General features: G+C 50.8%; 1 protein-coding gene across 1 annotated transcript; it reads right to left on the bottom strand.

Moving 5' to 3' along the window:
* Window positions 1–16,931: 16,931 nt before the first annotated feature.
* On the bottom strand, window positions 16,932–25,267 carry ankrd39 (ankyrin repeat domain 39). The gene is made up of 5 exons (XM_072485993.1): window positions 25,143–25,267; window positions 21,615–21,773; window positions 20,080–20,183; window positions 18,289–18,492; window positions 16,932–17,434 (listed from the first exon to the last, which is right to left on the bottom strand). Exons 2-5 carry the CDS (start codon window positions 21,715–21,717, stop codon window positions 17,279–17,281), a joined length of 567 nt encoding a protein of 188 aa, XP_072342094.1. The 5' UTR covers window positions 21,718–21,773; window positions 25,143–25,267; the 3' UTR covers window positions 16,932–17,278.
* Between the last annotated feature and the right edge of the window lie 1,810 nt (window positions 25,268–27,077).

The following is a 27,077-nucleotide window of genomic DNA, read 5'->3' on the forward strand; positions in this document are numbered from 1 at the left end:
CACCCCCAACAAGCAGCTCGAGCTGCTTCAGAGCGTTTGCTCCAGTAATTCACCACGTGAGCCACTCAAGATACAGCAAGAAAAATAGCAAAGTGCAACATAGAACCAAACATTTCTTTGGTGTCTATTTTTTGCTGTTGCTCGTTTTAGCCTTAGTTTACTTATTCTTATTCTGTCACCTTTGCTCATGAGTCGCCAGGTATCTTTCTGATACCGCCAGGTGATTCAAGTCGAAGTAATGAGTAATAATGCAACACACCGCTTAGTAAGAGTTAAATCAACGCTCATTTATTATATACAGCAATTAATACTTATACAACAATTCTACTTCTAAACTACTACCTACCACTAAAAGGCCAATACTTAACTTTGGAAATGGCCCACCAGGTCAGGGAAACGAATGGTCTTTCGAATGGGTTCTGAGCCTGCGGGATTCAAAAGCTGGTACAGGTCGATAGTCAGGAGTGTCTATCTGGTAGCGATCGTTGGAGTAAAACTTACGTTCTTCGTGCAGCAAGGGTCTCGAAGGGTGCGGAGCGGGGAAGAAGGGTCGAGTTGAACTTGGCCCCTATTCTTATAGTCCCCAGGGGCTTCCCGCCTCTCGGGGCGGACCTTGTACCTGGTTCCAAGTGATTGGACTTGGTCCCAATCACTTGGTTCGATATGCTCCAATACTGGAGCGATTCCTTGATCGGGGGGTGGTCGTTTACCTTTCTTTGTGTCAGCTCCTGCTGGCGCCGAAAGGTCTGGGTTGGCTTTATGTTGGCAATTGTTCCCGGGGATGGCTGCTTAGTAGGCAGATTGCTGGGTTGTTGTGATGTTGATGGCTGCAGGTATCGGTCTGGACTGACTTCCCCAGAGGCGAATACACTGTTTTACCTGCAGCTGTCCGTTTGAGTCCTGTTGGCAGATTTTCCCATCAGCCTCTTCCGTTCGCCATTTTAAATCGGGGTTTGACCATTCTAATCGGGAGTCAGCCATTTTACATGGCTACATTCCCTCTTTGTGATCCTAACGTGAAGCGTGAAGGATCATATCAATTTGTTACTTTCCATTCCCTGACCAGGGGGGACACCTCCTACATGGCCCATAGCTATGCACAAAAAATTTAAACTAACAATTCTAAGGGCGCTATGTCAGACAGGGACATTACAAAATAACAAACTTGGAACCTCTAATTTATCCTTAATATCCTACCCTTGCTAAACATTCCATTATTCTATCTTCCCTAATCATACAACAAAAATCACAACATTTCATATAATCTTTCCTGGCTTGGCAGTCAAGCTCAGGATCATACAATTTTTTTTTTTGTTCATGAAAAAGGTTTTGTACATCTCTTTTTTTTGCAACAATAAACACAAGTGAATGCACTTTATTATTTTATTATAGATCGCGGGGGTAGGGGGTCTGGTCGTAACCGAATATAGGGGATCTGATCCTATATACCGGGGTTCGAGCGCGGTACGCTCTCCTCCATTTACGTAGGCGCATCGTCTGCACTACACAGCAGAGTATCGCCAACGCTAACAGTGCTTCGATCACGTAGGACAGGGAGTACCAGGTTATGAACCTGTCACACCAGGAAGATGCAGTGTCGCTGGTGACTGGGCTCTGGGTACTGCGGGGCAGTGAAACATTAACGGCTGGGAGGTTTGAAGTCATGGGGTTCGCGTTCACGAGCAACCAAATGTCCAAGATAAAAATATTGATCACGATGAAGGAAGTCCTCATGGCTGTCCTCTTTCCTTTTCTTTCTTTGAGTTCTCTTTATTTTCTCCGATCCTGGAGCTTCTGGAGTTCTGTAAAACAAGCATAGTATCTGTAACTATCTTTGTTTAATATCCGGTATGCTAGGGTGTCTGTCCTTTGGTGCCAATTATTCCCTTATAATTGGTCACTATGTGTGACTCCCTCATTTTTTTTTCACAAAATCAAATTTTAGGACACGGCACACTTCCCAATGACGGACCAGTGCTGATTTACCATCCAAATGTTCCAGGATGTAAATAGCAGATGGCGGGCAACCTAAAGGTTCCCATAAGAAACAAAAACTTTTTGAAATGAAAAATGTCAAATGAGGTGCGTATGGGCCGCGACGGGATGGAGTCCCCGGGTAGGACGGCTACCAATGCCGTATCTCCACTACCCGAGCGTGATTGACCAGCGGGGGGGGTCCCCAGGCAGGGCGGGTCTCATGCCGTTTCTCCACTGCCTGAGCAACCGACAAGAACGGGCGAAAATGTAGTCATCGTGGTGGTTCTATCCCTTGAACCAGAAGGGCAGTTACGATCGGGCGTCTGATACCCGAACAAGTATCAGCTGAAAAGCTAGTTCCACTGAACAAGCGTGTGGTCTGTTGACCAGGTATCTGCAGATAAGTTAGTTCTGCTAAACAAGCGGCTGGAAAAAAATTCTCCTGTCGGACAAACAACACTAAACAAACGTACAAACAACATAAAACATCCTGCAGGTTCCATCAGGACGGACAACACTTCACCCAAGCGTTTCCTTTAAACATCATGTGGACACCTCAGTTCTCGGTTGCGAACAGGGTCGCAAAGGGGTTGGCGGTTTGGGAGTCAGACCCGAGGTCGTCACCTTCTCCCGGGTGCCAAACTCTGGAGTGGATTAGGGCTGAAAGGGCTGCGTGGTGTGAGGTGGGGTTGCTCTCGTCGTTGCGGACGAGTCTGTAGGAGTTGTCGCGGTGCCAATAATTTGTGTCGAGTTGTGTGGGGACAAAGTCGGGGTCGCCCGTGTGGTTTGGTGGTCGGTGGTGGGATTTATTTAGAAAAGTGATCAGGAAGGGATCACTTGGATCGTAGTCGGAGTCGCTGGGTGTGGGTCCGGGTGCATGGGGATAGTAGGGAGGCGTGCTGTGGCTATCGTCCGAGTCACAGTCGCTGTCTCTGCTGCTGCAGTCTGTGGGCGTTCCGGGGCGGAGTGTATATTTTGGGGGTGGAGTCGAGGTCGAATCCGTGGCTGGGCTGGACGTGGTAGGAGGTGGTCGGGTTACGTTGGCTGTGGGCGGGGTGTGGTCTGCTGCGTCAAGCATGACGTGGTGTGCTTCGTTCGACTGTGTTCCATAAGCCTTTAACTGGTTTATATGAAACCACGCAGTCTTACCATTGGGGTACTTGATTTTGTAAACGGATGGGCTTACTTTGTCCGCAATAGAATACGGACCTGAGTATTTTGGTGACAGGAATGTGCTGGGGTTATATACAGACAGCATCACTTGCTGGCCGATATCGTACTCCGTTGCATGCACTGTCTTGTCAAAACAGGCCTTGCTCTGTTTCTTTTTGGTGCCCAATTTTACTGCAGCTGCTAACTGAGCCGTTTTTACATTAGCAACGAATTGCTTCACGGCTTTCTCGTGTGTGAGGGCCGTTACTTCAGGGCTGGTCAGGTCTAAACCTAACAAGTATTCTGTCCCTTTCATGGGGCGTCCGGTCATGAGAGTGTGTGGGGCGTAACCTGTGGAGGTGGAAACAGTGTTACTCAAAAACATCAGCGCAAAAGGGAGGACTGAGTCCCAAGTGGTGTTGTTCTGCTGGACCATTTTTCTGAGGGTGGTTTATAGGGTCCGATTCATGCGCTCCACGATACCACTCGACTGTGGGTGGTACGCAATGTGGAATTTTTGGGTGATGCCAAATATCGTGAGGACGTTCTGCATGACGCGTCCCGTAAAATGAGAACCTTGGTTCGATTCAATGCTGCGGGGGAGTCCCCATCTTGTAAAGATGTGGTGGGTTAGGATCTTGGCTGTGGTTTTCGCGGTGTTGGTGCGGGCTGGAAATGCTTCCACCCATTTTGTAAAGGTGTCTATGAACACCAGTACATATTTATAGCCATTCCTGCAAGGGGGTAATGGACCTATAAAATCAATCTGGAGGTTAGTCCAGGGGCCGTTAAAGGGTCGGGTGTGACTGAGTTGGGCCTTTTTGGCATATCTGTCGGGGTTGTTCTGCGCACAGATAAGGCAATTCTCAATGTAATGGCTTACATCTTCCTTGAGATTTGGCCACCAACAAAGCTGTTTGAGGTGGGCTGTAGTGGGATCGATTCCCTGATGTCCATGACCGTCATGGAACAAACAAATCAATTGGTTCCTGTCCTGTTCAGGAACTACATAAAGGATGTCCTTTAACACCACACCGTCATGTGTGGTCAGTGTATTTCTGAACCTCTCATAGGAGGCGGGATACTTTCCTTTAACAATGTCCGCGAGATTGCTGTCCTGCTTCTGGGCCTCTACTAGATCCTGGATTCTAGTCTGTGTGACCTGAACTGCATTCACTGGCGCGCTTTCGGGGGGTTTCCAAAAATACCCATGTCTGGAACCTGCTTTAGCCAGTGCGTCGGCTTTTACATTTCCAGGAGGGGAGGAACGATGGTGGCTGCGGACTTTTATGATCCCAAATGTCCTGTTTTGGACTTTCTCTAAAATATGGCGGAGTAATGGGGCTGAGGGGAGGGGTTTCCCATCTGCGGAAACAAATCCTCTTGCTTCCCACAGGGGCAGAAATTCTGTAAGGCTGTTGCAGACATAGAGGCTGTCTGAGTATATGTCTGCTGGGCTGGGGAAGGAATCTGGGTGTTCTACTATGTATGCGATGGCCACAAGCTCTGATGCCTGCGCGCCTAAGTGTCCGGGTTGTTTCAACGCTATTTCCTCGAGGACGCATCCCTGCGCGTCCTCAACATAGATCCCGCAAACTGTTATGCGCTAACCATCAAAGACTGTGGAAGATCCATCCACATAAATCTTAATGGGTTCACATGTGTCCGTGTGCGGGGGGCTCTGAGTTGAATTTCCTATCTTTCTGGGGGGTGTTTTAGCAATAAAGGGGCCTGTGTTATGGTGTGAAGAGATGATCTCACATTCATGGGGGGTTCCGGGGTACTGTAAATTGTCAGCTAAGTAAGTGTGTGTCTTTGTCCGATTTACTGTGATGTCCCGTCCCTGCAAGAGAAGGGTCCATCTCGCTGCTCTTATTTGGCTTACCGAACCGTTCTTGAGTCGTCCGTCCAGTAAAAGTTGGGTGGGGGTGTGTTCGGTCAGAATGGTGATGGGGTTCAGTCCGGTAAGATACGAAAAGTACTGGACTGCCCAAAAACTGCGAGCAGGTGCCTCTCACAGGCTGAAAATACCTGCTCCACAGCATCTAAAAGTTGGGAGGCGTAAGCTACGGGCCTTAACTGGTCGTGCCGTTCCTGGAGGAGCACGGCTGAAAGGGTGCGGTCAAGGTCGCTACCTCTATGGCGTAAGGGGAAAGCGGGTCTGGAACCTGTAGTGCGGGGGCGGCTATGAGTGCCTGTTTTAACGAGTCCACAGCATTCGTATGCTGTGGAAGCCATTCCCAGGGGGCTCCTTTCTTTAGGAGGTCTGAGAGGGGCGCGGCCTTGGTGGCGAAACCGTCAATGTGGTTTCGGCAGTAGCCAACCAGTCCTAAAAACGACCAGAGGGCTGAAACGTTCTGGGGAAGGGGCAATTTAGCGATCGAGTCAATCCTTTTATGCTCGATCTCGCGTTTACCGTGTGTGATAATTGTTCCCAAATATACCACTTTTTCTTCCAAAATCTTCCAAATTTGGGGTTGACTTTACAACCAATTGAATGTAACAATTCCAGGAGTTCAGACAGAAGCTCAATGTGCTCTTCCTTGGTGTCTGTCTGCAGTAGTAGATTGTTTACATACTGTACCAGACATTCGGGACGAGAAAATTTTGCGAATCCATTTGCCAGCTGTCGTTGGAAAATGGAGGGGGAGTTGTGGAATCCTTGTGGCAGGCATGTCCACGTGTACTGCTGTGCTTTAAAGGTGAAGGCAAATTTGTACTGGCACGCCTTTGCCAATGGAATGGACCAGAAGCCATTACTGATGTCCAAAACCGTGAAGTAGCGGGAATTGAGTCCCTGCTTGAGCATGGTCTCGGGACTTGTTGCTACGGTGGGGGCTGCTGCGGGGGTGACTTTGTTGAGCTCCCGATAATCAATGGTCAGTCGCCATGATCCATCGGGCTTTCTCACTGGCCAAATCGGGGCATTATTAGTGGAGGCTACTGATCTAAGTACGCCCTGCTCTAATAAGCTTTCTATAACCTTTAGGATTTCTCCCTCTGCCTCTAAGGGAAATCCGTACTGTTTCTGGGGTCTAGGGTCAGGTCCTGTTACTTGTACGGAGCCAGTCATCCGTCCAGTCGTGCTTGTGGGTCGCGAATGCTGCCCTGTTCTTTTGCAGGACTGCCCTAACCTGCTTGTCCGTGCTAAGCGTGGTCGGGTTAAACCAAAATTCGCCTACAGCGCTAATTTTGTTCATGTATTCCCCTATGTTGAGCGTTGCGGGGGCTCTTGCGGATTTCGCCATCTTCCAGACACACTGGTTGACTGGATCGAATGATAGGTGGTGGGAATTCATGAAGTCAATTCCCAGAATGTGTTCTGCTGTGTGGGGCAGGTCTACTAAAACTACGGGGTGTTTAGAGGTGATGGTTCCTATTTGAATGGGTACAGGGGCTGTGATGTGTCCCTGCTGTGAGTGGCCTGTAAAGCCGCTGAGGGTGATAGTGGCTGTAGTGGGCCACGTGTCTTTTTGAAATAGGGTGGAGGAATTTATGGTGGTGCGGGACCCTCCTGTGTCCCAAAGAAATTCGATAGGCTGTCCCCGAATTTTCGCTGCGACTACGGGTCGTCCTGACCTATCCCAAAGGGTGTCGCAGACCCAACTGGGGGAGCCCGTACACCGTCAGTCCGTTCCGGTCAAGTCCGTCTGATCCGAACGGGCGCTAATGCTATGGATGGGCTCTGTCTTTTTCTTAATCAGAGTGCCTGTCTGTTGGGCTCTCTGTGGCTTTTTGGGGCCATTGCACTCTTTCGCGAAATGTCCCAACTGTCCGCAGTTGTAACATTCTTGTGACTTTGTTGGGGGGCTGTTCTTTCCCTCGTTTACCCAGGCGGGGATGTGATGGGTTGCTTTTACTGCCTACATGTCTGTGGCGGCTTGCTTTTCTTCGGTGGTTTTAGCTGTGGGTTTACTCTGAACAGATTGCTCCCAAACGCGGGACAATCTTTTAACTACCCACTTCTCGTTACGGGCCTCTTCTGAGGGATCATAACTAGTACAGGCATTCTGTCCTGCATCTGTGGCATGGGAGATAAGGGTGCGGGTCCATTTGGCCATGTTGTCTGGGGACAAATGGGCACGGTCTACGTCTCCAAAAACAGCTGCGAAGCGAATCCACAGGCGTCCTGCGAACGCTGTCGGGTGCTCAGACTTCTTCTGCCTACACTTATTGAGGCCATCTACGGGGTCACCCCGGTTATACCCGATCGCATCCAGGATCGCGGTATGCATTTCTGCAAGGGTGCCTCCTCCTACATTCTGTGGGTCGGGAAAGGCTGCTGCTACCGATGGATCTAAACTTGGAACCATGAACTTTACATGCTCTCTCTCATCCAGGCCGTACATGTTCGCCTGATGTTTGAACATAGAACATAGAAAATACAGCACAGAACAGGCCCTTCGGCCCACGATGTTGTGCCGCACCTTTGTCCTAGATTAATCATAGATTATAATTGAATTTACAGTGCAGAAGGAGGCCATTTGGAAAGAGCACCCTACCCAAACTCAACACCTCCACCCAACACCAAGGGCAATTTTGGACACGAAGGGCAATTTATCATGGCCAATCCACCTACCCTGCACATCTTTGGACTGTGGGAGGAAACCGGAGCACCCGGAGGAAACCCACGCAGACACGGGGAGGGCGTGCAGACTCCGCACAGACAGTTTGACGGTGGCAAAGAAATGGTGGGGGTCTGCGGCGGGGAGGAAAGGTAATCTTTGCACACGCGTCCCGTAATTGGGTCACTGTTAAGGGGGTGGAATATAGAAATTCCGCCTGGTCCGATGTGGCTGTGCGGTGGGTGGTTACAGGGTTCATTGGAGCCTGAACTACCTGCTGTTGGGGTGCTTTTCTCCTTTGGGGCTTTCCCTGCGCACATGTTCCCTGAACATATCTCTGCGCTGTTTCTTGTAACTCTTCCCAATCAGGGCCATCTTCCTGGTCTAACTTTTCCCCAAAGGTTTCCTGAAATCCTTTCTGAACAGAAAGCAGTGATTGCAGGTCTGCAATCTGCTTCCGGCACTTTGCATGATCTATTGTGCTCTGTCTTTGTTCTGTGGTGGCAGCGTGGAGTGCTCTCAAGGCTGCCTTGAGATCACTACATTGTTTCTGTAGCGTCTCCACCTGCTTTTCTGTCTCTTTCCTTACCAGGACTGCACGCTGCGTGTCCTGATAGGCCTTTTCGTACTGTGATTGGAAACTGCTTAAATGCGCCAGACAAGACTGGTGACCCCGTTTGGCGTCAGCCACCTCTTCATCCTTTGCTGCCAATTTCCTCCTTAACTCTAAATTCTCTTTCTCAACCTCGCTTACATCGACTTTACTCATCCGTGTATGCCCTCAACTTCTTTGCGGAGCGTCTTGACGACCTCCTCTGTGCCTCGCAATTGTGCCAAACAGGACACGATTGCCATCGGCTTGCGAGCTTTCGCTAAGCTCTTTTTAAGTATCTCGCTCATGTTCTCCCACCAAGTATGCCCTATACTTCCGGAATCTGATTCGTCATTATCGCAGAAATCATTCCACATGGGCCATCCTTTGCCCTTGAGATATTTCCGGATTTCCTCTTCCCAAAAGGGACACTGTCCCACTCTACTGCTGCTGGTCGCTGCGACCGCAAATTCCTAAGGGTTCCTGAGGCGCTGCATTGCCTGCATGGCCATCTTCCCTATCCGCTTGCTTTGTTTAAATTTGGAACAGGGGGCTAAGGCGGTGTCGTAGATGCGGGTACGGCTTGCGCTAATTTCCGAAAATACAGACTTCCGACAGTTTTGACGCAACAAAAATCTATCAGTTTTACCTTATAGCCCTGTTAGTTATGCATGCATACACACACTTCCGAATTATGACTATTAATCAGAACCGCTTGAACACTTGTGGTTTTCTGTTTCCAATTGGATTCTAATTCAAAATTTCTTGGGTTCTCCCGGAGTGGTTTTCCACTTGTTGCCAAAATGTTGCTCGTTTTAGCCTTAGTTTACTTATCCTTATTCTGTCACCTTTGCTCATGAGTCGCCAGGTATCTTTCTGATACCGCCAAGTGGTTCAAGTCCAAGTAATGATTAATAATGCAACACACCGCTTAGTAAGAGTTAAATTAACGCTCATTTATTATATACAGCAATTAATACTTATACAATAATTGTACTTCTAAACTACTACCTACCCCTAAAAGGCCAATACTTATCTTTGGAAATGGCCCACCAGGTCAGGGAAACGAATGGTCTTTTGAATGGGTTCTGAGCCTGCGGGATTCAAAACCTGGTACAGGTCGATAGTCAGGAGTGTCTATCTGGTAGCGATCGTTGGAGTAAAACTTGCGTTCTTCTTGCAGCAAGGGTCTCGAAGGGTGCGGAGCGGGGAAGAAGGGCCGAGTTGAACTTGGCCCCTATTCTTATAGTCCCCAGGGGCTTCCCGCCTCTCGGGGCGGACCTTGTACCTGGTTCCAAGTGATTGGACTTGGTCCCAATCACTTGGTTCGATATGCTCCAATACTGGAGCGATTCCTTGATCGGGGGGTGGTCGTTTATCTTTCTTTGTGTCAGCTCCTGCTGGCGCCGAAAGGTCTGGGTCGGCTTTATGTTGGCAATTGTTCCCGGGGATGGCTGCTTAGTATGCAGATTGCTGGGTTGTTGTGATGTTGATGGCTGCAGGTATCGGTCTGGACTGACTTCCCCAGAGGCGAATACACTGTTTAACCTGCAGCTGTCCTTTTGAGTCCCGTTGGCTGATTTTCCCATCAGCCTCTTCCATTCGCCATTTTAAATTGGGGTTTGACCATTCTAATCGGGAGTCAGCCATTTTACATGGCTACATTGCTCAACTACAAATGTGAAGATTTTTGTTTGCTATGCCCACCTCTTTGTGCTCAGTGCACATCAATTTATGAGGAGGCGGTATTGTCGCTGGATTAGCAATCCAGAGATCGCGAGTAATGCTCTGGGGACCCAGGTTTAAATCCCTCCACTGCAGATGGTGAGATTTCACAGAATCAATAAATTTACAGGGCAGAAGGAGGCCATTCAGCCCATCGAGTCTGCACCGGCCGTTGGAAAGAGCACCCCACTCAAACCCACACCTCCACCCTATCCCAGTAACCCCACCTAACGTTCTTTTGGGCACGAAGGGCAATTTAGCGTGGTCAATGTCCTAACCTGCACGTCTTTGGATTCAATAAAAAAAAATCTGGTGATGACCATTGTCATAAAAACCCATCTGGTTCACTAATGTCCTTTAGGGAAGGAAATCTGCCGTCCTTACCCGGTCTGGCCTACGTGTGACTCCAGACCCCACAGCAATGTGGTTGACTCTTAACTGCCTCCTCAAGGGTAAGTAGGGATGGGCAATAAATGCTGGCACAGCCTGCGACGCCCACATCCCACGAACGAATAAATCCCATTCGAGCCTGAAAATCTGGCACTTCTGATCGTCACACCCAACTTGAAACAAATTTCTAGCCGACGTAATCTGTCACCGACTTTAGGTCCTGCTTTGGCAGCAGATTTGTGAAAATCCACGCACGTGACGACGATTGCATTTCTCCTGTTTTGAACGTTCCTGAAAACCCTCACTAGGCTAGTGAAAGACGATCTCCCCGTTCCACACAGGCCGTCCTTTGACAAATTGCCCTTCTCGTTCTGTCCGCTCACAGGTCTCCCAAAGACTTTCCCTTCAGGATTTGTCACACTGACCTCCAGGCGGCCATGGAATGACTTCTGAAGATCCGCCACTGTGGTAATGTAGGAAACGCGGCAGCCACTTTCTAGACACAGTGTCACAACAAATTATGTTCTTTGCGACGTTAACTGAGAGGCAAGTATTGGATGGGAAACCCGGGAGAGCTCCATTGCTTGTCTTCTGTTACGGGAGAGGTGTTTTCAGAACCCAAAAATGTATCATGGAGTTCAACCAACCTCTCCCTTTAATGGATTGTTGCTTTTCCAGCACAGGCTTGTTCCCCAGGTGTGGGATTACTATTATGAACACGAAGGTTTTTAAACACAAAACAATGTTTATTCAATGAACTCAACTTATCCTATTAAATAAACATTGGATCACTTAACACCCCTTACTTCAAAGATAACCCCGAAAATAATACAACACTAAATAATCCCTCAAAATGTTCCTTCAAACATCCAAAAGACTTCACCTGTACAACAGACACACGAGGTTACATTCAATATATTTATAGTCTTTGGATTTGCAGACATCCACAGACCAGCTCTGTGTTTTCTTCCTGCAGCTCTTTGCAAAACACACAGACACTCCCAGCTTGCTCCTCAAACTGAAACTAAAAACTTCAAAATGGCTGAGCTAAAGCCCAGCTCCACCCACACTCTGACATCACTGCATTTCTTAAAGGTACATTGCTTAAACATCCATTTCTTTTTAAAAAAAATATATTTATTCAAGTTTTTCAACAAATTTTCAACAAACCACCCCCCCCCCCACCAAAAAGAAAGCAACAAGAACACAAGTACAAATTATACATTGGATTTCCCCCATATACAGTAACCCCCCATATAACAGTAAAAAGCACAAATAGGAGAAAAAAAACCCACCTTAACCCAAACACCACCCCAAGAGATACCCCCCTCCCTCCCCACCCCTTGGCTGCTGATGCTGACCTCCTCCTAACGCTCCGTGAGATAGTCTAGGAACGGTTGCCACCACCTGAGGAACCCCTGCACAGACCCTCGCAAGGCAAACTTTATCCTCTCCAGCTTTGAACCCTGCCATGTCATTGATCCAAGCTTCCACACTAGGGGGCTTTGCATCCTTCCATAGTAGCAAAATCCTCCGCCGGGCTACCAGGGATGCAAAGGCCAGAATACCGGCCTCTTTCGCCTCCTGCACTCCCGGCTCATCCGATACCCCAAATAATGCTAATCCCCAGCTTGGCTTGACCCGGGCATTCACCACCTTGGACATAGTCCTCGCAAAACCCCTCCAAAACCCATCTAGTGCCGGGCATGACCAGAACATATGGGCGTGATTTGCCGGGCTCCCCGAGCACCTCCCACATCTGTCCTCCACTCCAAAGAACCTACTCAACCTCGCCCCTGTCATATGCGCTCTGTGAGTAACCTTGAACTGTATTAGGCTAAGCCTGGCGCAAGAGGAGGAAGAATTAATCCTACTCAGGGATCAACCCACAGACCCTCATCTATCTCCTCCCCAAGCTCCTCCTCCCACTTGCCCTTCAACTCTACCACCGAGGCCTCCTCCTCGTCCTGCAGCTCCTGATAAATCGCCGAAACCTTGCCTTCTCCAACCCATACACCAGAAATCACCCCGTCCTGAATCCCATATGTCGGAAGCAGCGGGAATTCCCTCATCTGCCGCCTCACAAACGCCCTCACTTGCATGTACCTAAAAGCGTTTCCCAGGGGTAGCCCAAACTTCTCCTCCAGCGCCCCTAGGCTCGCAAACATCCCATCGATGAACAGGTCCCCCATTCTTCTAATCCCTGCCCGATGCCAGCTCCGAAACCCCCCATCAATCTTTCACGGGATGAACCGATGGTTCTCCCGAATCGGGGACCAAACCGAGGCCACCACCTTGCCCCTGTGTCGCCTCCACTGCCCCCAGATCTTCAGCGTCGCCGCCACCACCGGACTCGTGGTGTACCTTGTCGGCGAGAGCGGCAGCGGTGTCATCACCAGCGCTCTAGGGCTCGTGCCCATACAGGACGCCATCTCTAACCTCTTCCACCCCCTCTCCCTCCATAACCCACTTACGGATCATCGCCACATTGGCTGCCCAATAATAGCCACACAGATTCGGCAGCGCCAGCACCCCCCCCTATCCCTGCTACGCTCCAGAAACACTCTCTTCATCCTCGGGGTCTTATTCGCCCACATGAATCCCATGATGCTCCTGCTTACCCGTTTGAAAAAGGCCTTGGGGATCAAAATGGGAAAGCACTGGAACACAAAGAGAAACCTCGGAAGGACTGTCATTTTTACCGACTGCACCCTACCTGCCAGTGAGAGTGGCAGCATATCCCATCTTTTTAAATCCTCCTCCATCTGCTCCACCAACTGTGTCAAATTAAGCTTGTGCAGAGCCCCCCAACTCCTAGCTACTTGGATCCCCAGGTACCGAAAGCTCCTTTCTGCCCTCCTCAGCGGTAACTCGTCTATCCCCCTTCCCTGGTCCACCGAGTGCACCACAAAGAGCTCACTCTTCCCTACGTTGAGTTTATACCCCGCATGACCTCCGCAATCCCCTCCACTGGATCCGCAACATACAACAAGTCACCGGCATACAACGACACCCGGTGTTCCTCTCCCCCCCCGAACCAATCCCCTCCATTTCCTGGACTCCCTCAGTGCCATGGCCAGCGGCTCAATTGCCAGTGCAAACAACAAGGGGGATAAGGGGCACCCCTGTCTCGACCCCCGGTACAGCCGAAAGTACTCCGACCTCCGCCGGTTCGTAGCCACACTCGCTACCGGGGCTCTATATAGCAGTCTGACCCCGCTGATGAACCCCTCCCTGAACCCAAACCTCCGCAGCACTTCCCAAAGATACTCCCACTCCAACCGATCAAAGGCCTTCTCTGCGTCCATAGCTGCCACTACCTCCGCTTCCGCCTTCACCGAGGGCATTATAATCACATTAAGGAGCCTCCACACATTTGTATTTAGCTGCCTACCCTTCACGAATCCCTTCTGGTCCTCATGAATCACCCCCGGGACACAGGCCTCAATTCCCGTAGCCAGCACCTTCGCCAGCAACTTAGCGTCAACATTGAGGAGCGAGATCGGTCTATACGACCCACATTGCAATGGATCCTTGTCTCGCTTCAAGATCAAAGAAATCAGCGCTAGACATTGTCGGGGGCATGGTCCCCTCCTCCCTCGCCTTATTAAAAGTCCTCACTAGCAACAGGCCCAGCAGGTCCACGTATTTCCTATAAAATTCAACCAGGAACCCATCCGGCCCCGGGGCCTTCCCCGCCTGCATGTTCCCCAATCCTTTAACCAGCTCCTCCAGCCCAATCGGCGCCCACAAACCAGCCACCTGCTCCTCCTCCACCCTCGGGAACCTCAGCTGATCTAGGAATCGTCGCATCCCCTCCTCCCCCGCTGGGGGCTCAGACCTGTACAGATCCCCATAGAAGTCCCTAAATACCTTGTTTATTCTCACCGCACTCCGCACCGTATTCCCCCTCTATCCTTAACTCCACCAATCTCCCTCGCTGCCTCCCTCTTACGAAGTTGATGTGCCAGCATCCGACTCGCCTTCTCCCCATACTCATAAACCCTCATCCATAGATCCTCATCTAGCCATTTTGTTCCCCCCATGACACTCCCGTACGTCAGCTGACTCCTGCTGACCCCGGCCTCTCCCGCCATTCCATCGACCCCCCAGTGTGAGAGTCCCCCCCATCCCTCGGCAGTCAGTGTTCGCTCCTCTCCAGCACTGCCCTCCCACCCCGGCCCCGGCCCCATCTTTCCATAGCGCGGGAAAAAGCCCGCGCTTTCTGTCTGAGCCGGCCCCGCCCCCTCTGGCGCAGCTCCTTTTTGCGGCCTTACCCCAGCTCCCCATCCCCGGGCCTCCACCCCCCCCCCCCCTCTTCCTCCGCGGGGCCCTGCCCCTCCAACACCGACGCCCACACTCTCCCACAGCCCTCACATCAAATCCATTCACCCATCCCCACCCAGCACCGAAACAAAAAGAACATTCCCCAAACACAGTAAACATCCCCCCACGACAAACCCTCAGTTTGAGTCCAACTTTTCAGCCTGGATAAAGTTCCATGCCTCATCAGGCGTTTCAAAATAGTGGTGCCGATCTTGGAACATGACCCACAATCGCACTGGCTGCAGCATCCCGAACTCCACCCCCTTCCGATGGAGAACCGCCTTCGCCCGGTTAAAACCAGCTCCCTTCTTAGCCACCACCGCACTCCAGTCCTGGTAAATGCGGATCTCTGTGTTCTCCCACCTGCTGCTCCGTTCTTTTTTGGCCCATCTCAGGACACACTCCCTGTCATTAAAGCGGTGGAACCTCACCACTACAGCCCTTGACAGCTCGTTGGCTTTGGGTCTCCTTGCCAGGACCCGATGAGCCCCATCCAGCTCCAGGGGCCTCGGGAAAGCTCCCGCGCCCATCAGCGAATTGAGCATTGTGCTCATATATGCCCCGGCATCTGGCCCCTCCACTCCTTCAGGGAGACCCCGAATCCGAAGATTCTTCCTCCTCGATCTATTCTCCAGGTCCTCAAATTTTTCCTGCCACCTCTTGTGCAGCGCCTCGTGCGCCTCCACCTTCACCGCCAGGCCCAAGATCTCGTCCTCGTTCTCCGAGGCTTTTTGCCGCACCCCCTGGATCGCCGCCCCTTGGGCCTTCTGGGATTCCACAAGCTTCTCAATTGCGGCCTTCATTGGCGCCAGCATTTCTGTCTTCAGTTCCGCAAAGCAGCGTTTAAGGAATTCCTGCTGCTCCTGCGACCACTGCGCCCATGCTGTTTGGTCTCCACCCGCCGCCATCTTGCTTTTCCTCCCTCGCACTTTCCGCTGCACCAGGATCACTTTTTTAACCGCTCCACTCCTGGTCCAATCCATATAATGTCGGGGGAACCTTGCTGTCACCTCCCCACACTGGGAGCCGTCGAACAATTGCCGTTGGGGCCGTCTGAAGAGCCCAAAAGTCCGTTCCTGGCGGGAGCTGCCGAACGTGCGACCTACCTAGGCATAGCCGCAACCGGAAGTCCCCAAAACATCCATTTCTTAAAGGCACTCCCACATGACACTTCAAAATAATCATATTGGCACAGGAAGTGGTTATTCGGCCCATTGAGTCTGTTCTGCCTCTATTGAGCAATCTAGTCAGTCCCATTCCTCCCCCTCCTGCTCTATCCCTGTATCCTTGCCAGTTTATTTCCGACAAGCCCCCATCCAATTTCCTTTTGAAATCATTCACCGTCCGCTGGGTAATCATTTGCTGGATAAAAACGTTCTTCCTCACAATTCCCCCCCACCCCCCGCCCCGTATCTCTCACCCAAAACCTTAAATCAGTGCACCCCCTCTCCCTCCGGGTCCTGTGCCAATAACTAATGGGAACAGCTTCTCTTTGTCGACCTTATCTAAACCTGTCACCATCTTGTCCGCCTCGATCAAATCAACCTCCGAGGAGGCCAACCTCAGCTTCTTCAACCTCGCCTTTTTTTTAATAGAAATTACAGTGCAGAAGGAGGCCATTCGGCCCATCGAGTCTGCACCGGCCCTTGGAAAGAGCGCCCTACCCAAGCACACACCTCCTTTTTCGGACTCTAAGGGCAATTTAGCACGGCCAATCCACCTAACCCCCACATCTTTGGACGGTGGGAAGAAACCGGAGCACCCGGAGGAAACCCACGCAGACACAGGGAGAATGTGCAGACGCAGGACAGACTGTGACCCAAGCTGGGAATCGAACCTGGGACGCTGGAGCTGTGAAGCAACTGTGCTAACCACTGTGCTACCGTGCTGCCCACCTTGCAGTTAAAATCCCCCTCATCCCCGGAGCCATTCTGGTAAATCTCCCGCCGCCCTTCTTGTGGACCCTCTCACATCCCTTCCTAAAGTGTGGTGACGAGGACTGGACACAATACTCTAGCTGAGGCCTAACCAGGGCTTTCTAATCCTTCAGCCAAGAACTGCCCTATCTTTGTACTCAATATTTCCCCATACGAAGCCGTGTACTTTGCTAATCACTCCCTCATCTTCAACTTGTAGAGGAGGTGAGGAAAAACCAAACAGCAAAGTCAAAGTGGAAAAAAAATAACGCAATGGACAACAGCCAGGCAACTGGAACATTTTAATACCTCAAAGCGTCGGTGCTGCAGGAGTATAGAATGAAGTGGTGACAGTTTGGCCTCTCCACGGTAGCACTGAATAAACCATAAAACCAAATTCTGGTCTTCAGCTGTCTCATCAAATTTTTCCCCAAGTTGAGGGAGGATTTCACACGAGTGTTGTTAACCAGCCACGCCTTGATCAGCGAACTGATCTGTGGGACAATGTAGGAAGATGGCGACTGGGTAATGATGTGGGTGCAGCCTTGCCAACAAATCCAGGATTGGTGTTGAGAGCGCCCTCTCTGGTAGGGAAGGGCAGGTACGCCGACCCATCGAGTCCTGGCCAGCAAGCGTCACGTCGGCATCTCGGGCCGCAGGCGCTCCTTTAATGCCGGGTACTCCCTCACCAGATCGTGAGGGGCTCTGGATCTCCTGTCCTTCGCCGTCCTCAAGGCTGGAGTGTGCTGAAGCAAGGCCTCGCAAGCCTCCTGGTGACCCCTCTCTGCAGCCTGACGGACGAAAGACATACCCATTAGAAAAAAGCAGCACCGGAGCGCGCGGCCGGCAACCAAACCTACGACTTGCAGGAGGCGCAGGCTGTGCGGGGTGGTCTGCTTACAAATCAAATCGCGCAAGGCCATCTGTAATGTGGACCGCGCATCGCCAGCAAGTGGCCACAAAGAGAAATTTGTCACCCTGGTGGACAGCACGGTAGCACAAGTGGTTAGCACTGCTGCCTCACAGCGCCAGATTCCCAGGTTCGATTCCCCGCTGGGTCACTGTCTGTGCGGAGTCAGCACGTCCTCCCCGTGTCTGCGCGGGTTTCCTCCGGGTGCTCCGGTTTCCTCCCACAGTCCAAAGACGTGCAGGTTAAGTGGATTGGCCATGTGGGCCGGTGCAGACTCGATGGGCCGAATGGCCTCCTTCTGCACTGTATGTTCTATGTTCTAGGGGGGAAGAAATTAAAATACATTTTGGGACATTTTTTTTTTTAATTTAGAGTACCCAATTCTTTATTTTCCCCAATTAAGGGGCAATTTAGCGCGGCCAATCCACCTACCCTGCACATCCTTTTGGGTTGTGGGAGTGAGACCCAAGCAGACACGGGGAGAATGTGCAAACTCCACACGGACCCAGGGCCGGGATCGAACCCGGGTCCTCCACGCCGTGAGGCAGCAGTGCTAACCACTGCGCCACCGTGCTGCCAATTTGGGAGGTTTCTTCCAGCCTCTCGGGTGGAAGTGACACCTCAGATCTCTGGCCCCAGCGAAACCATTCCAGGATGGGGAAGTGGGGAAGTATTAGGAGACTAAGGAATGACGCACCGGGAACAGAACGTGTTCTGAAAATGTTGCCGCATTACCTTGTGCAGAGGCGTCGCACCATCATCGTCGGTGATTGCGGGCACGGCTCCATAGGACAGCAGCAACTTGAGGACAGCTAGGTGGCCACAGTAGGCCGCTCTGTGCAGCGGGGTTGCCCCACCTTTGGTCTGAGCGTTGCTGTTTGCGCCCTTCCTCAGTAAATACTCACAGACCTCATAATCACCGCGGCGACTGGCGTAGTGCTGGGGGTAAAGTAAAGGCAGAGGTTCAGCTAGCAAGAGCTAAATCAAACCTTCACAATCGCCTGGTCAGCAGACCATTCGGCCCATCGTGCCCGAGCCGGCTCCGGGAAGAAGCTAACCCAATTCGTCTTCACTCTCCTCCCCCTTTCCCCAAAGCCCTGACCTTTTCTCCTCTTTTTCCCAGTATTTATTCACTCTCCCTTTGCGAGTCACTGTCGAATCCACCGCCCCTCCAGGCAGCACGTTTTAACCCATCACCGCTTAACAGGAACCAGGTATTTTTTAACAACGGAAGTCTTCATCCATCACTCTTCCGTCAGGCAGAAGGTACAGAAGTCTGAAGACCCGCACATCCAGACGTAGGAACAGCTTCTTCCCCACAGCTACAAGACTCCTCAACGACTCCCCCTCGGACTCATCTGTTCCCTGTAAGAACACTATTCACGACGCCCTATGTTGCTCTTGCTTCTGTATTTGCTTTGTTTGGCCCTTGTTCTGCACTGTAACCAATCACTGTTTGTCGATGCACTATTTGTCAATGTACTCTGTTGATTATTCTTTTTGTCTACCGTGTACTGTGTACGTTCCCTTGGCCACAGAAAAATATTTTTCACTGTACTTCGGTACATGTGACAATAAATCAATCAATCAGTCGATCATCTCTGGTCCCATTCTAGTAAATCTCCTCTCCACCCTCTCCCAAGGCCTAGACATCTTTCCCATAAGGTGGTCAACAGAATTGAACGCACTACTGCAGCTGGGGCTTAAACCATAAAGATGGTGAATAACATCCTTGTTTTCTTACTCTAAACCTCTATTCATCAGCGACATGTACCCTTGTGCTTTTTAAGAAATAACAGCCTTCTCAACTTGTCCGGCCATCTCATTGAGCGCAGACAGACTACTGCCTCCTTGTGGCTGATTCAAAAACAGCAAGGATTAAGGGTCGGCAAATGCCTTCATTACACCAGGAGGCACAGAAAACAAACTGGTCCAAAATAACAAGTCCAGCAGCACCACATAACAACCGATGATGTTTCAAAGCAGGTGAGTGACGGGATTTAATCTCAGAGCTCCAGAGAATAGGGCAGCACGGCAGTCAGCACTGCCGCCTCACAGCGCCAGGGACCCGGGTTCGATTCCGGCCTTGGATCACTGTCTGTGTGTGGCGTTTGCACCTTCTCCCCTGTGGCTGCGTGGGTTTCCTCCCAGTTCAAAGATGGGCAGGTTAGGTGGATTGGCCGTGCTAAATAGCCCCATGGTGTGGTGTGCGGGTAAGGTGGAGGTGGATTGGCCATGATCAATGTGGGGTTACAGGGATAGGGTGTGGGAGTGGGCCGAGGTAAGGTCAATGCAGATTCACTAGGCCTCCTTCTGCACTGTAGGGATTCTATCTCAATCCGACCTACGAGTAAATGTCATTGCTCTGAACGGCTCGTGGCCCAACATCCAAGGTGACCACACATCTCCCAACCCCCCCAAATCATTTTCTCCAACCTCTTGCGTTTAGTGACTCTGCTCCCCGGCTAAATTCGAATTGGTTTGCGCTAGCTGTCAGCTCTGGGGATAAGTTGCGTCTTTACTCACCAAAGCAGTGTAGCCTGACAGGTCAGGCACATTCGGGTCTATTCCCTTCTCCAGAAATCGTTGCACCCCCTTGAAGTCACCGTTACTGGCTGCTGACCAGATGCCTACACGAAGGAAGAAGAGAAACCGAGTCAGGGGGTGGCTGCCATCTTGAGCGCACTATCAGATACTCCACTCGTGCTGTACATCCGAGATCGTCACAACTCCCTGCATTCCCCGCACGCCATTTATTTTGTTATCTTAAATGCCTACTTGTGACAATAAAGATTATTATTAAATTCCCTTCAGATAATGCCTCTTATGTTTCTAAACTCCGGAGAATATAGGCCCAATTTACTCAGTCTTCCCTCAGTAGGACAACCATCTCAAACAAAGAAGAAAGAAAAGTACAGCACAGGAACAGGCCCTTCGGCCCTCCAAGCCTGTGCCGACCATGCTGCCCGACTAAACTACAATCTTCTACACTTCCTGGGTCCGTATCCCTCTATTCCCATCCTATTCATGTATTTGTCAAGATGCCCCTTAAACGTCACTATCTCATTCCAGGGACCAACTTAATGAGCCTTCGCTGTACCAACTTCAATGCAAGCACATCCTTCCTTAGATATGGAGACCAAAACTGCGCACAGTACTCCAGATGTGGTCTCATCGAAGCAATGCAACAGCTGCAGCAAAGCTTCTGGTAACAAAGGTCAACATGCCACTTACCTTCCTAATTCCCTACATGCTAACTTTCCGTGCTCCTTGTACGAGCACGCCAAATGTTTTTGAACAACTTTCACTGAGCAAAAAAGCGGTCAGCTGTGGCCCACTGTTAGCACTTTCCCCTAAAGACAGAAGGTTGCAGGTTCAAACCCCACTCTGGAGAATCGAACACACACCCTATCCTGACGCACTTGGATTATAAAACGTCTCCTGCTGCTGTCCTCGTCTGCCCTCTCAGGGGGACGGAATAGATCCCAGGGCCACTATTTTGAAGGAGGGCAAGCGAGTCCTCCTGGTGTCCCGGTCAATATTTATCCCAAACTAACAGCTTCAAAAGTACTTACACAGAAGACAGTGCAGAAGGAGACCATTCGGCTCATCGAGTCTGCACCAACCCACTCAAGCCCTCACTTCCACCCTATCCCCGTAACCCAATAACCCCTCCTCACCTTCTTGGGCACTAAGGGCGATTTAACATGGCCAATCCACCTAACCCGCACGTCTTTGGACTGTGGAAGGAAACCAGAGCACCCGGAGGAAACCCACGCAGACACGGGGAGAACGTGCAGACTCCGCACAGACAGTGACCCAGCAGGGAATCGAACCTGGGACCCTGGCGCTGTGAAGCCATAGAGCTAACCACTTGGGCTACTTTGCTTCACTGTCTGCCGGACACCTTGGGGCATCCCATGGATGTTCTTCTGTCCAACTTGCCTTAAGCACACCACAGATAATGTTCCCAGGGGAGAAATTGCCTGGAATGAATGCAGAGTATGAATACATTAACTTGCTGGTTCAATGGCCCGTCAGTAATAAAAACTTAGACGTACCTCTATCAAAGTCCATCTCCTCCAGTGTCTGGTGTACGCTGCTTGGCACCGAGGAGTCATGGGAACAGCACCGACAATCCAAACTATGTTCATCAGAAGCCATGATTCTTTGTCTTATTGTCGTTGATGGTGGCTATCCCATGGACTTGTAAAGTTCAGCTGCAAGAGTGAAAAGAGACACAATCAACAGGAACTCCTCAGGAATTGAATGATCGAGAGTGGCACAATGGTTAGCACTGCTGCCTCACGGCACTGAGGACCCGGGTTCGATCCCGACCGCGGGTCACCGTCCGTGCGGTGTTTGCACATTCTCCCCGTTTCTGCGTGGGTCTCACCCCCACAACCCAAACAGACGTGCAGGGTAGGTGGATTGGCCACGCTAAATTGCCCCTCAATTGGAAAAACATAATTGCGTACTCCCATATTTATTTTTTAAAAAGGAATTGAATGTTCGAAACATTTCTCGTGGCCCAAGTTCTGCGCTATTAGCTGCAAACGCCTTCATGTATTTGGATTAGCCTACTTCAGACAATATAGATTATTATTATACAATTCCATTGTCAGCAAAGTCTTTAACTGGGAATCAGGAATCACTTTAGCACAGCCCATTTGAAGATTCCCGGATTGATTGTCCGTCTCAACTGAGAGTAGAAATCATGGAACTCCCACAGTACAGGAGGCCATTCAGCCCATCGGTCTGCACCGATTTGCTGAAAGTGAAGCCCTAAGCTTAAACCCACTCCACTGCCCTATCCACGTAACTTAACCTGGACACATTTGGCCACTAAGGGGCAACTGATCATGGCCCAATCCACCTAACCTGCACATCTTTGGACTGTGGGAGGAAACCGGAGCACCCGGAGGAAACCCAATCTTGCAATTGGCCGCGGACATCCAGAGTAGCACGAGGCGGATGCTTGGCAGCTAGACATCAGCACCAAGCTCCAGTTCCCCTCTCAACTCCACTCCTTTATCCCGAGAGTCTTGAGAGCGTGGGACTGCCGACCATGTGGAGCAACTGCCTGGTCCAGTGGACATAACATATCCATCCCCATGGTCATCATCAAGCAGGGGAGTTCTCCCCAGGCGTCCCAGATATATTTATCCCTTAATCACAAAAAAACAAGGATACCTAGTCATCACCTTTTGTTGTTTGTGGATGTTTGCTGAACACAAATTGGAGGCCACCTTGAATTTACCTCACCTGCACATCTTTGGACTGTGGGAGGAAACCGGGGCACCCGGAGGAAACCCACGTACACACGGGGAGAACATGCAGACTCCGCACAGACAGTGACCCAAGTCGGGAATCGAACCTGGGACCCTGGAGCTGTGAAGCAACAGCACTAACCACTGTGCTACCGTGCTGCCCTTAAAGTGTGGCCAAACCACCTAACCAGCATATCTTTGGATTGTGGGGGTGAAACCCACGCAGACATAGGGAGAATGTGCAAACTCCACACGGACAGTGACCCAGGTTCTCAGCGCCGCAGTCCCAGTGCTAACCACTGCGCCACACGCCGCCCTAAATTTAAATTCAATTAATTTTTTCCAATTAAGGGGCAATTTAGCGTGGCCAATCCACCTACCCTGCACATCCTTGGGTTGTGGAGGGGTGAAACCCACGCAAACACGGGGAGAATGTGCAAACTCCACACAGACGGTGACCCAGAGCCGGGATCGAACCTGGGACCTCGGCGCCGTGAGGCAGGAGTGCTAACAACTGCGCCACCGTGCCGCCCAAATTTAAATTCAATTGATAAATCCTGCAACGTAAAGTTAGTCTCGGCAAATGGTGATCGTGAAACTATTATTGCTTATTGGTTCACTAATGTTCTTCAGGGGAAGATATCTGCCCTCCTCAGTCTGGCCTAGGCATGACTCCAGATCTACAGCAACTGCCCTCTTGAAATGGCCCAGCGAGCCACTCAATTTAAGGGGCTATTCGGGATGCTCAACAAATATTGTCCTGGCCAGTGACCCTCCCAGCCTGTGAAAGAATAAAGCCCTTATATCACAAGGGCAGGTTACACAGCAGTCCGCTGGAAAGTGGTGAGCAATCTGCAGCCCATGAGACATGCTATTGATCGCCGCCGCTGATTTCGGTCTGCTCAGTTTTTTCCTGCCCGTATGACCGAAGTGATTCGCACGTGAAGCAAGGTAAATGCTGATTGTACAGCATGAATGCTGAGACATATAAAATTATGAAGGGAATTGATAGGATAGATGCGGGCAGGTTGTTTCCACTGGTCGGGGAAAGCAGAACTAGGGGGCATAGCCTCAAAATAAGGGGAGGTAGATTTAGGACGGAGTGTAGGAGGAACTTCTTCACCCAAAGGGTTGTGAATCTCTGGAATTCCTTGCCCAGTGAAGCAGTTGAGGCTCCTTCTTTAAACGTTTTTAAGAAAAAGATAGATGCCTTTGGGGATATGGTGTACGGGCCAGAGAGTGGAGCTGAGTCCACAAAGATCAGCCATGATCTCATTAAATGGCGGAGCAGGCTCGAGGGGCCAGATGGCCTACTCCTGTTCCTAGTTCTTATGTACACAACTGACTGTGAGAGACCCGTGTCCCTGTGTCCAAAGTGTAAACACCCATTTTGTTTTTACCATTTGAAGTTGATGACGGTTCAATTGCTAGAGAAATGATCAAGCATGTACTGCTATAAATATTGGGCACATATTAAATGTATTTAATCTTAATGGGCTAATTTTTAAAAAAATGTTTCCAATTCAGGGGCAATTTAGCGTGGCCAATGCCCTGCACATCTTTTTGGGTCTGTGGGGTTGAGACACACGCAGACACGGGGAGAATGTGCAAACTCCACACGGACGGTGACCCGGGGCCGGGATCGAACCCGGGTCCTCGGCGCCGTGAGATCAACGGTTAGCGAACAAGCTAAGCTGGATGGGCAGCATGGTAGCACAAGATAGCACTGTGGCTCCATAGTGCCAGGGTCGATTCCCCGCTGGGTCACTGTTTGTGCGAGTCTGCACGTTCTCCCCGTGGGTTTTCTCCGGGTGCTCCGGTTTCCTCCCACAGTCCAAAGACGTGTAGGTTAGGTGGATTGGCCATGCAAAATTGCCCATGACCAAAAAGGTTAGGAGGGGTTTCTAGGATAGGATGGAAGTGAGGGCTTAAGTGGGTCGGTGCAGACTTAATGGGGCAAATGGCCTCCTTCTGCACTGTATGTTCTGAGCCCGATTTCAATCTTGCGGGCCCGCTGAGCTGAAGTAGGGCGAGTCACAGGGAACAAAACACCCTGGCCTCGATTGCCCAGCACGGGGCTGGAGTGTCAGGTCGTGCAGAAGGCAAGCGAGCAAACGCCCCGACGATTATTGAAACCTTGAAAGGGATTGAGAGAGACTGTGTGTATGATGAGAGAAATTTAGGGGGGGAGGATCCGGCTTAGGGTGTAGCAAAGCGAATGAAACCCGCGGGGACAATGTCGAGTGAAATCTGGAGGAATATTCAAGCTTGCACCCCGAATGTGAGTGTCAATGCAAACCCATCGCTCGCCCAGCTCACCTCTGCTGAAACCGACAGGAAACTGACCAGGCAAAGAGATACAAATCAGCCCGGCAGCCAATCAGAGGAAGGGGGCTGAATGTATCCAAATTACAGCGTCCGGGTAACCGGGATTGGCCAGCGGGTCGCCCAATGCGGTCCGGGGGCTTTAACTCTTGTTGCAAACTTGCACTGCCTTCCAGGGCCAAGTGGGTCGAATCGATCCCTCAATCGACTCACCTCCAGGGGTCGAAAGCAGCAGTCCCACGCAGCAGAGAAAAGCTGGCATTGATATAGCGCCTATCGTGGCCACTCCCCCCCCCAAGGAGATGGGCGGCACAGTAAGCTCCCACAAGCAGCATATCATTATTTCTTTAAAAACTTTATTTTTTAAAACTTAGAGTACCCAATTCATTTTTTTTCCAATTAAGGGGCAATTTAGCGTGGCCAATCCACCTAGTCTGCACATCTTTGGGTTGTGGGGGTGAGACCCACGCAAACACGGGGAGAATGTGCAAACTCCACACGGACGATGACCGGGATCGAACAGGATCGAACCTGGGACCTTGGCGCCGTGAGGCAGCAGTGCTAACCACCGTGCCGCCCCACCCCCAACATTGCCGAAATACCAATGATCTAAGGCAGCATGGTTGCAGTGGTTACATTGAGCCACAGCCCAGAGCGCGTGATAACATCAACACCTCCGAATTAAGCACCTGGGGCAAATGGGACGTGAATGTGGCAAAGAGCATGGATGACAGGACGATGTAGACGGGTTGGTCAGATCAGTGGCAAATGGAATTTGACCCTGAAAATTGTGAGGTGATGCATTTTGGGGGCACTAACAAAGCACAGGTATACACAATGAACAGTAGGACGCTGGGAATACAGAGGAAGTACAAGCACGCGTCCACAGATCCCTGAAGACAGCAGGGCAGCTAGATAAGGTGGTTAAGGAGGCTGATGGGATACTTGCTTTTATTAGCCGAGGCACAGAGTATAAGTTAAGAAGTCTTAGAACACCAAGTTAAAGTCCAACAGGTTTGTTTCGAATCACTCGCTTTTGGAGTGCAGCTCCTTCCTTTACCTGAGGAAGGAGTGCGAGGGCGGCACGTGGCGCAGTGATTAGCACTGGGACTACGGCGCTGAGGACCCGGGTTTGAATCCTGGCCCTGGGTCACTGTCCCGTGTGGAGTTTGCACATTCTCCCTGCGTCTGCGTGGGTTCGACCCCCACAACCCAAAGATGTGCAGCTTTGGTGGATTGGCCACGCTAAATTGCCCGTTCATTGGAAAAAAAATATTGGGTACTCTAAATTTATTTTTAAAAAGGAAGGAGCTGCACTCCGAAAGCTAGTGATTCGAAACAAACCTGTTGGACTTTAACCTGGTGTAGTAAGACTTCTTACTGTGCTCACTCCAGTTCAACGCCAGCATCTCCACGACATTGAATATAAGAGCGGGGAGGTTATGACGGAGCTGTATAAAACGCTGGTTAGGTCACAGCTAGAGTACTGTGTGCAGTTCTCGTCGCCACTCTATAGGAAGGATGTGGTTGCACTAGAGAGGGTGCAGAGGAGATTCACCAGGATGTTGCCTGGGCTGGAGCGTTTCAGCTATGGAGAGAGGCTGGTTAGGCTGGGGTTGTTTTCCTTGGAGCAGAGAAGGCTGAGGGGGGACCTGATTGAGGTGGACAACATTATGAGGGTCACAGATAGGTTGGATAGGGAGAAACTTTCCCCCTTAGTAGAGGGCCAATAACCAGGGGGCACAGATTTAAGGTAAGGGGCAGGAGGTTTAGAGGGGATTTGAGGAAAAACCTTTTCACCCAGAGGGTGGTGGGAATCTGGAACTCGCTGCCTGAAAGGCTGGTAGAGGCAGGAACTCTAACAACTATTAAGGAGTATGTAGATGAGCACTTGGAAACGTCGTAGCGAACAAGGCTACGGACCAAATG

This window comes from Scyliorhinus torazame, chromosome 20, assembly GCF_047496885.1.
Source record: "Scyliorhinus torazame isolate Kashiwa2021f chromosome 20, sScyTor2.1, whole genome shotgun sequence".
Taxonomy (NCBI): domain Eukaryota; kingdom Metazoa; phylum Chordata; class Chondrichthyes; order Carcharhiniformes; family Scyliorhinidae; genus Scyliorhinus; species Scyliorhinus torazame.

Bases quoted from the DNA above. Each gene is read 5' to 3' on its own strand.
- ankrd39 (XM_072485993.1), bottom strand. From the start codon at position 21,717: ATGGCTTCTGATGAACATAGTTTGGATTGTCGGTGCTGTTCCCATGAC. The intron at 18,493-20,079 runs GTGAGTAAAGAC...CTTTACCCCCAG, and splicing joins TGTCAGGCTACACTGCTTTG to CACTACGCCAGTCGCCGCGG. The intron at 17,435-18,288 runs GTAATGCGGCAA...TTCGTCCGTCAG, and splicing joins GTGCGACGCCTCTGCACAAG to GCTGCAGAGAGGGGTCACCA.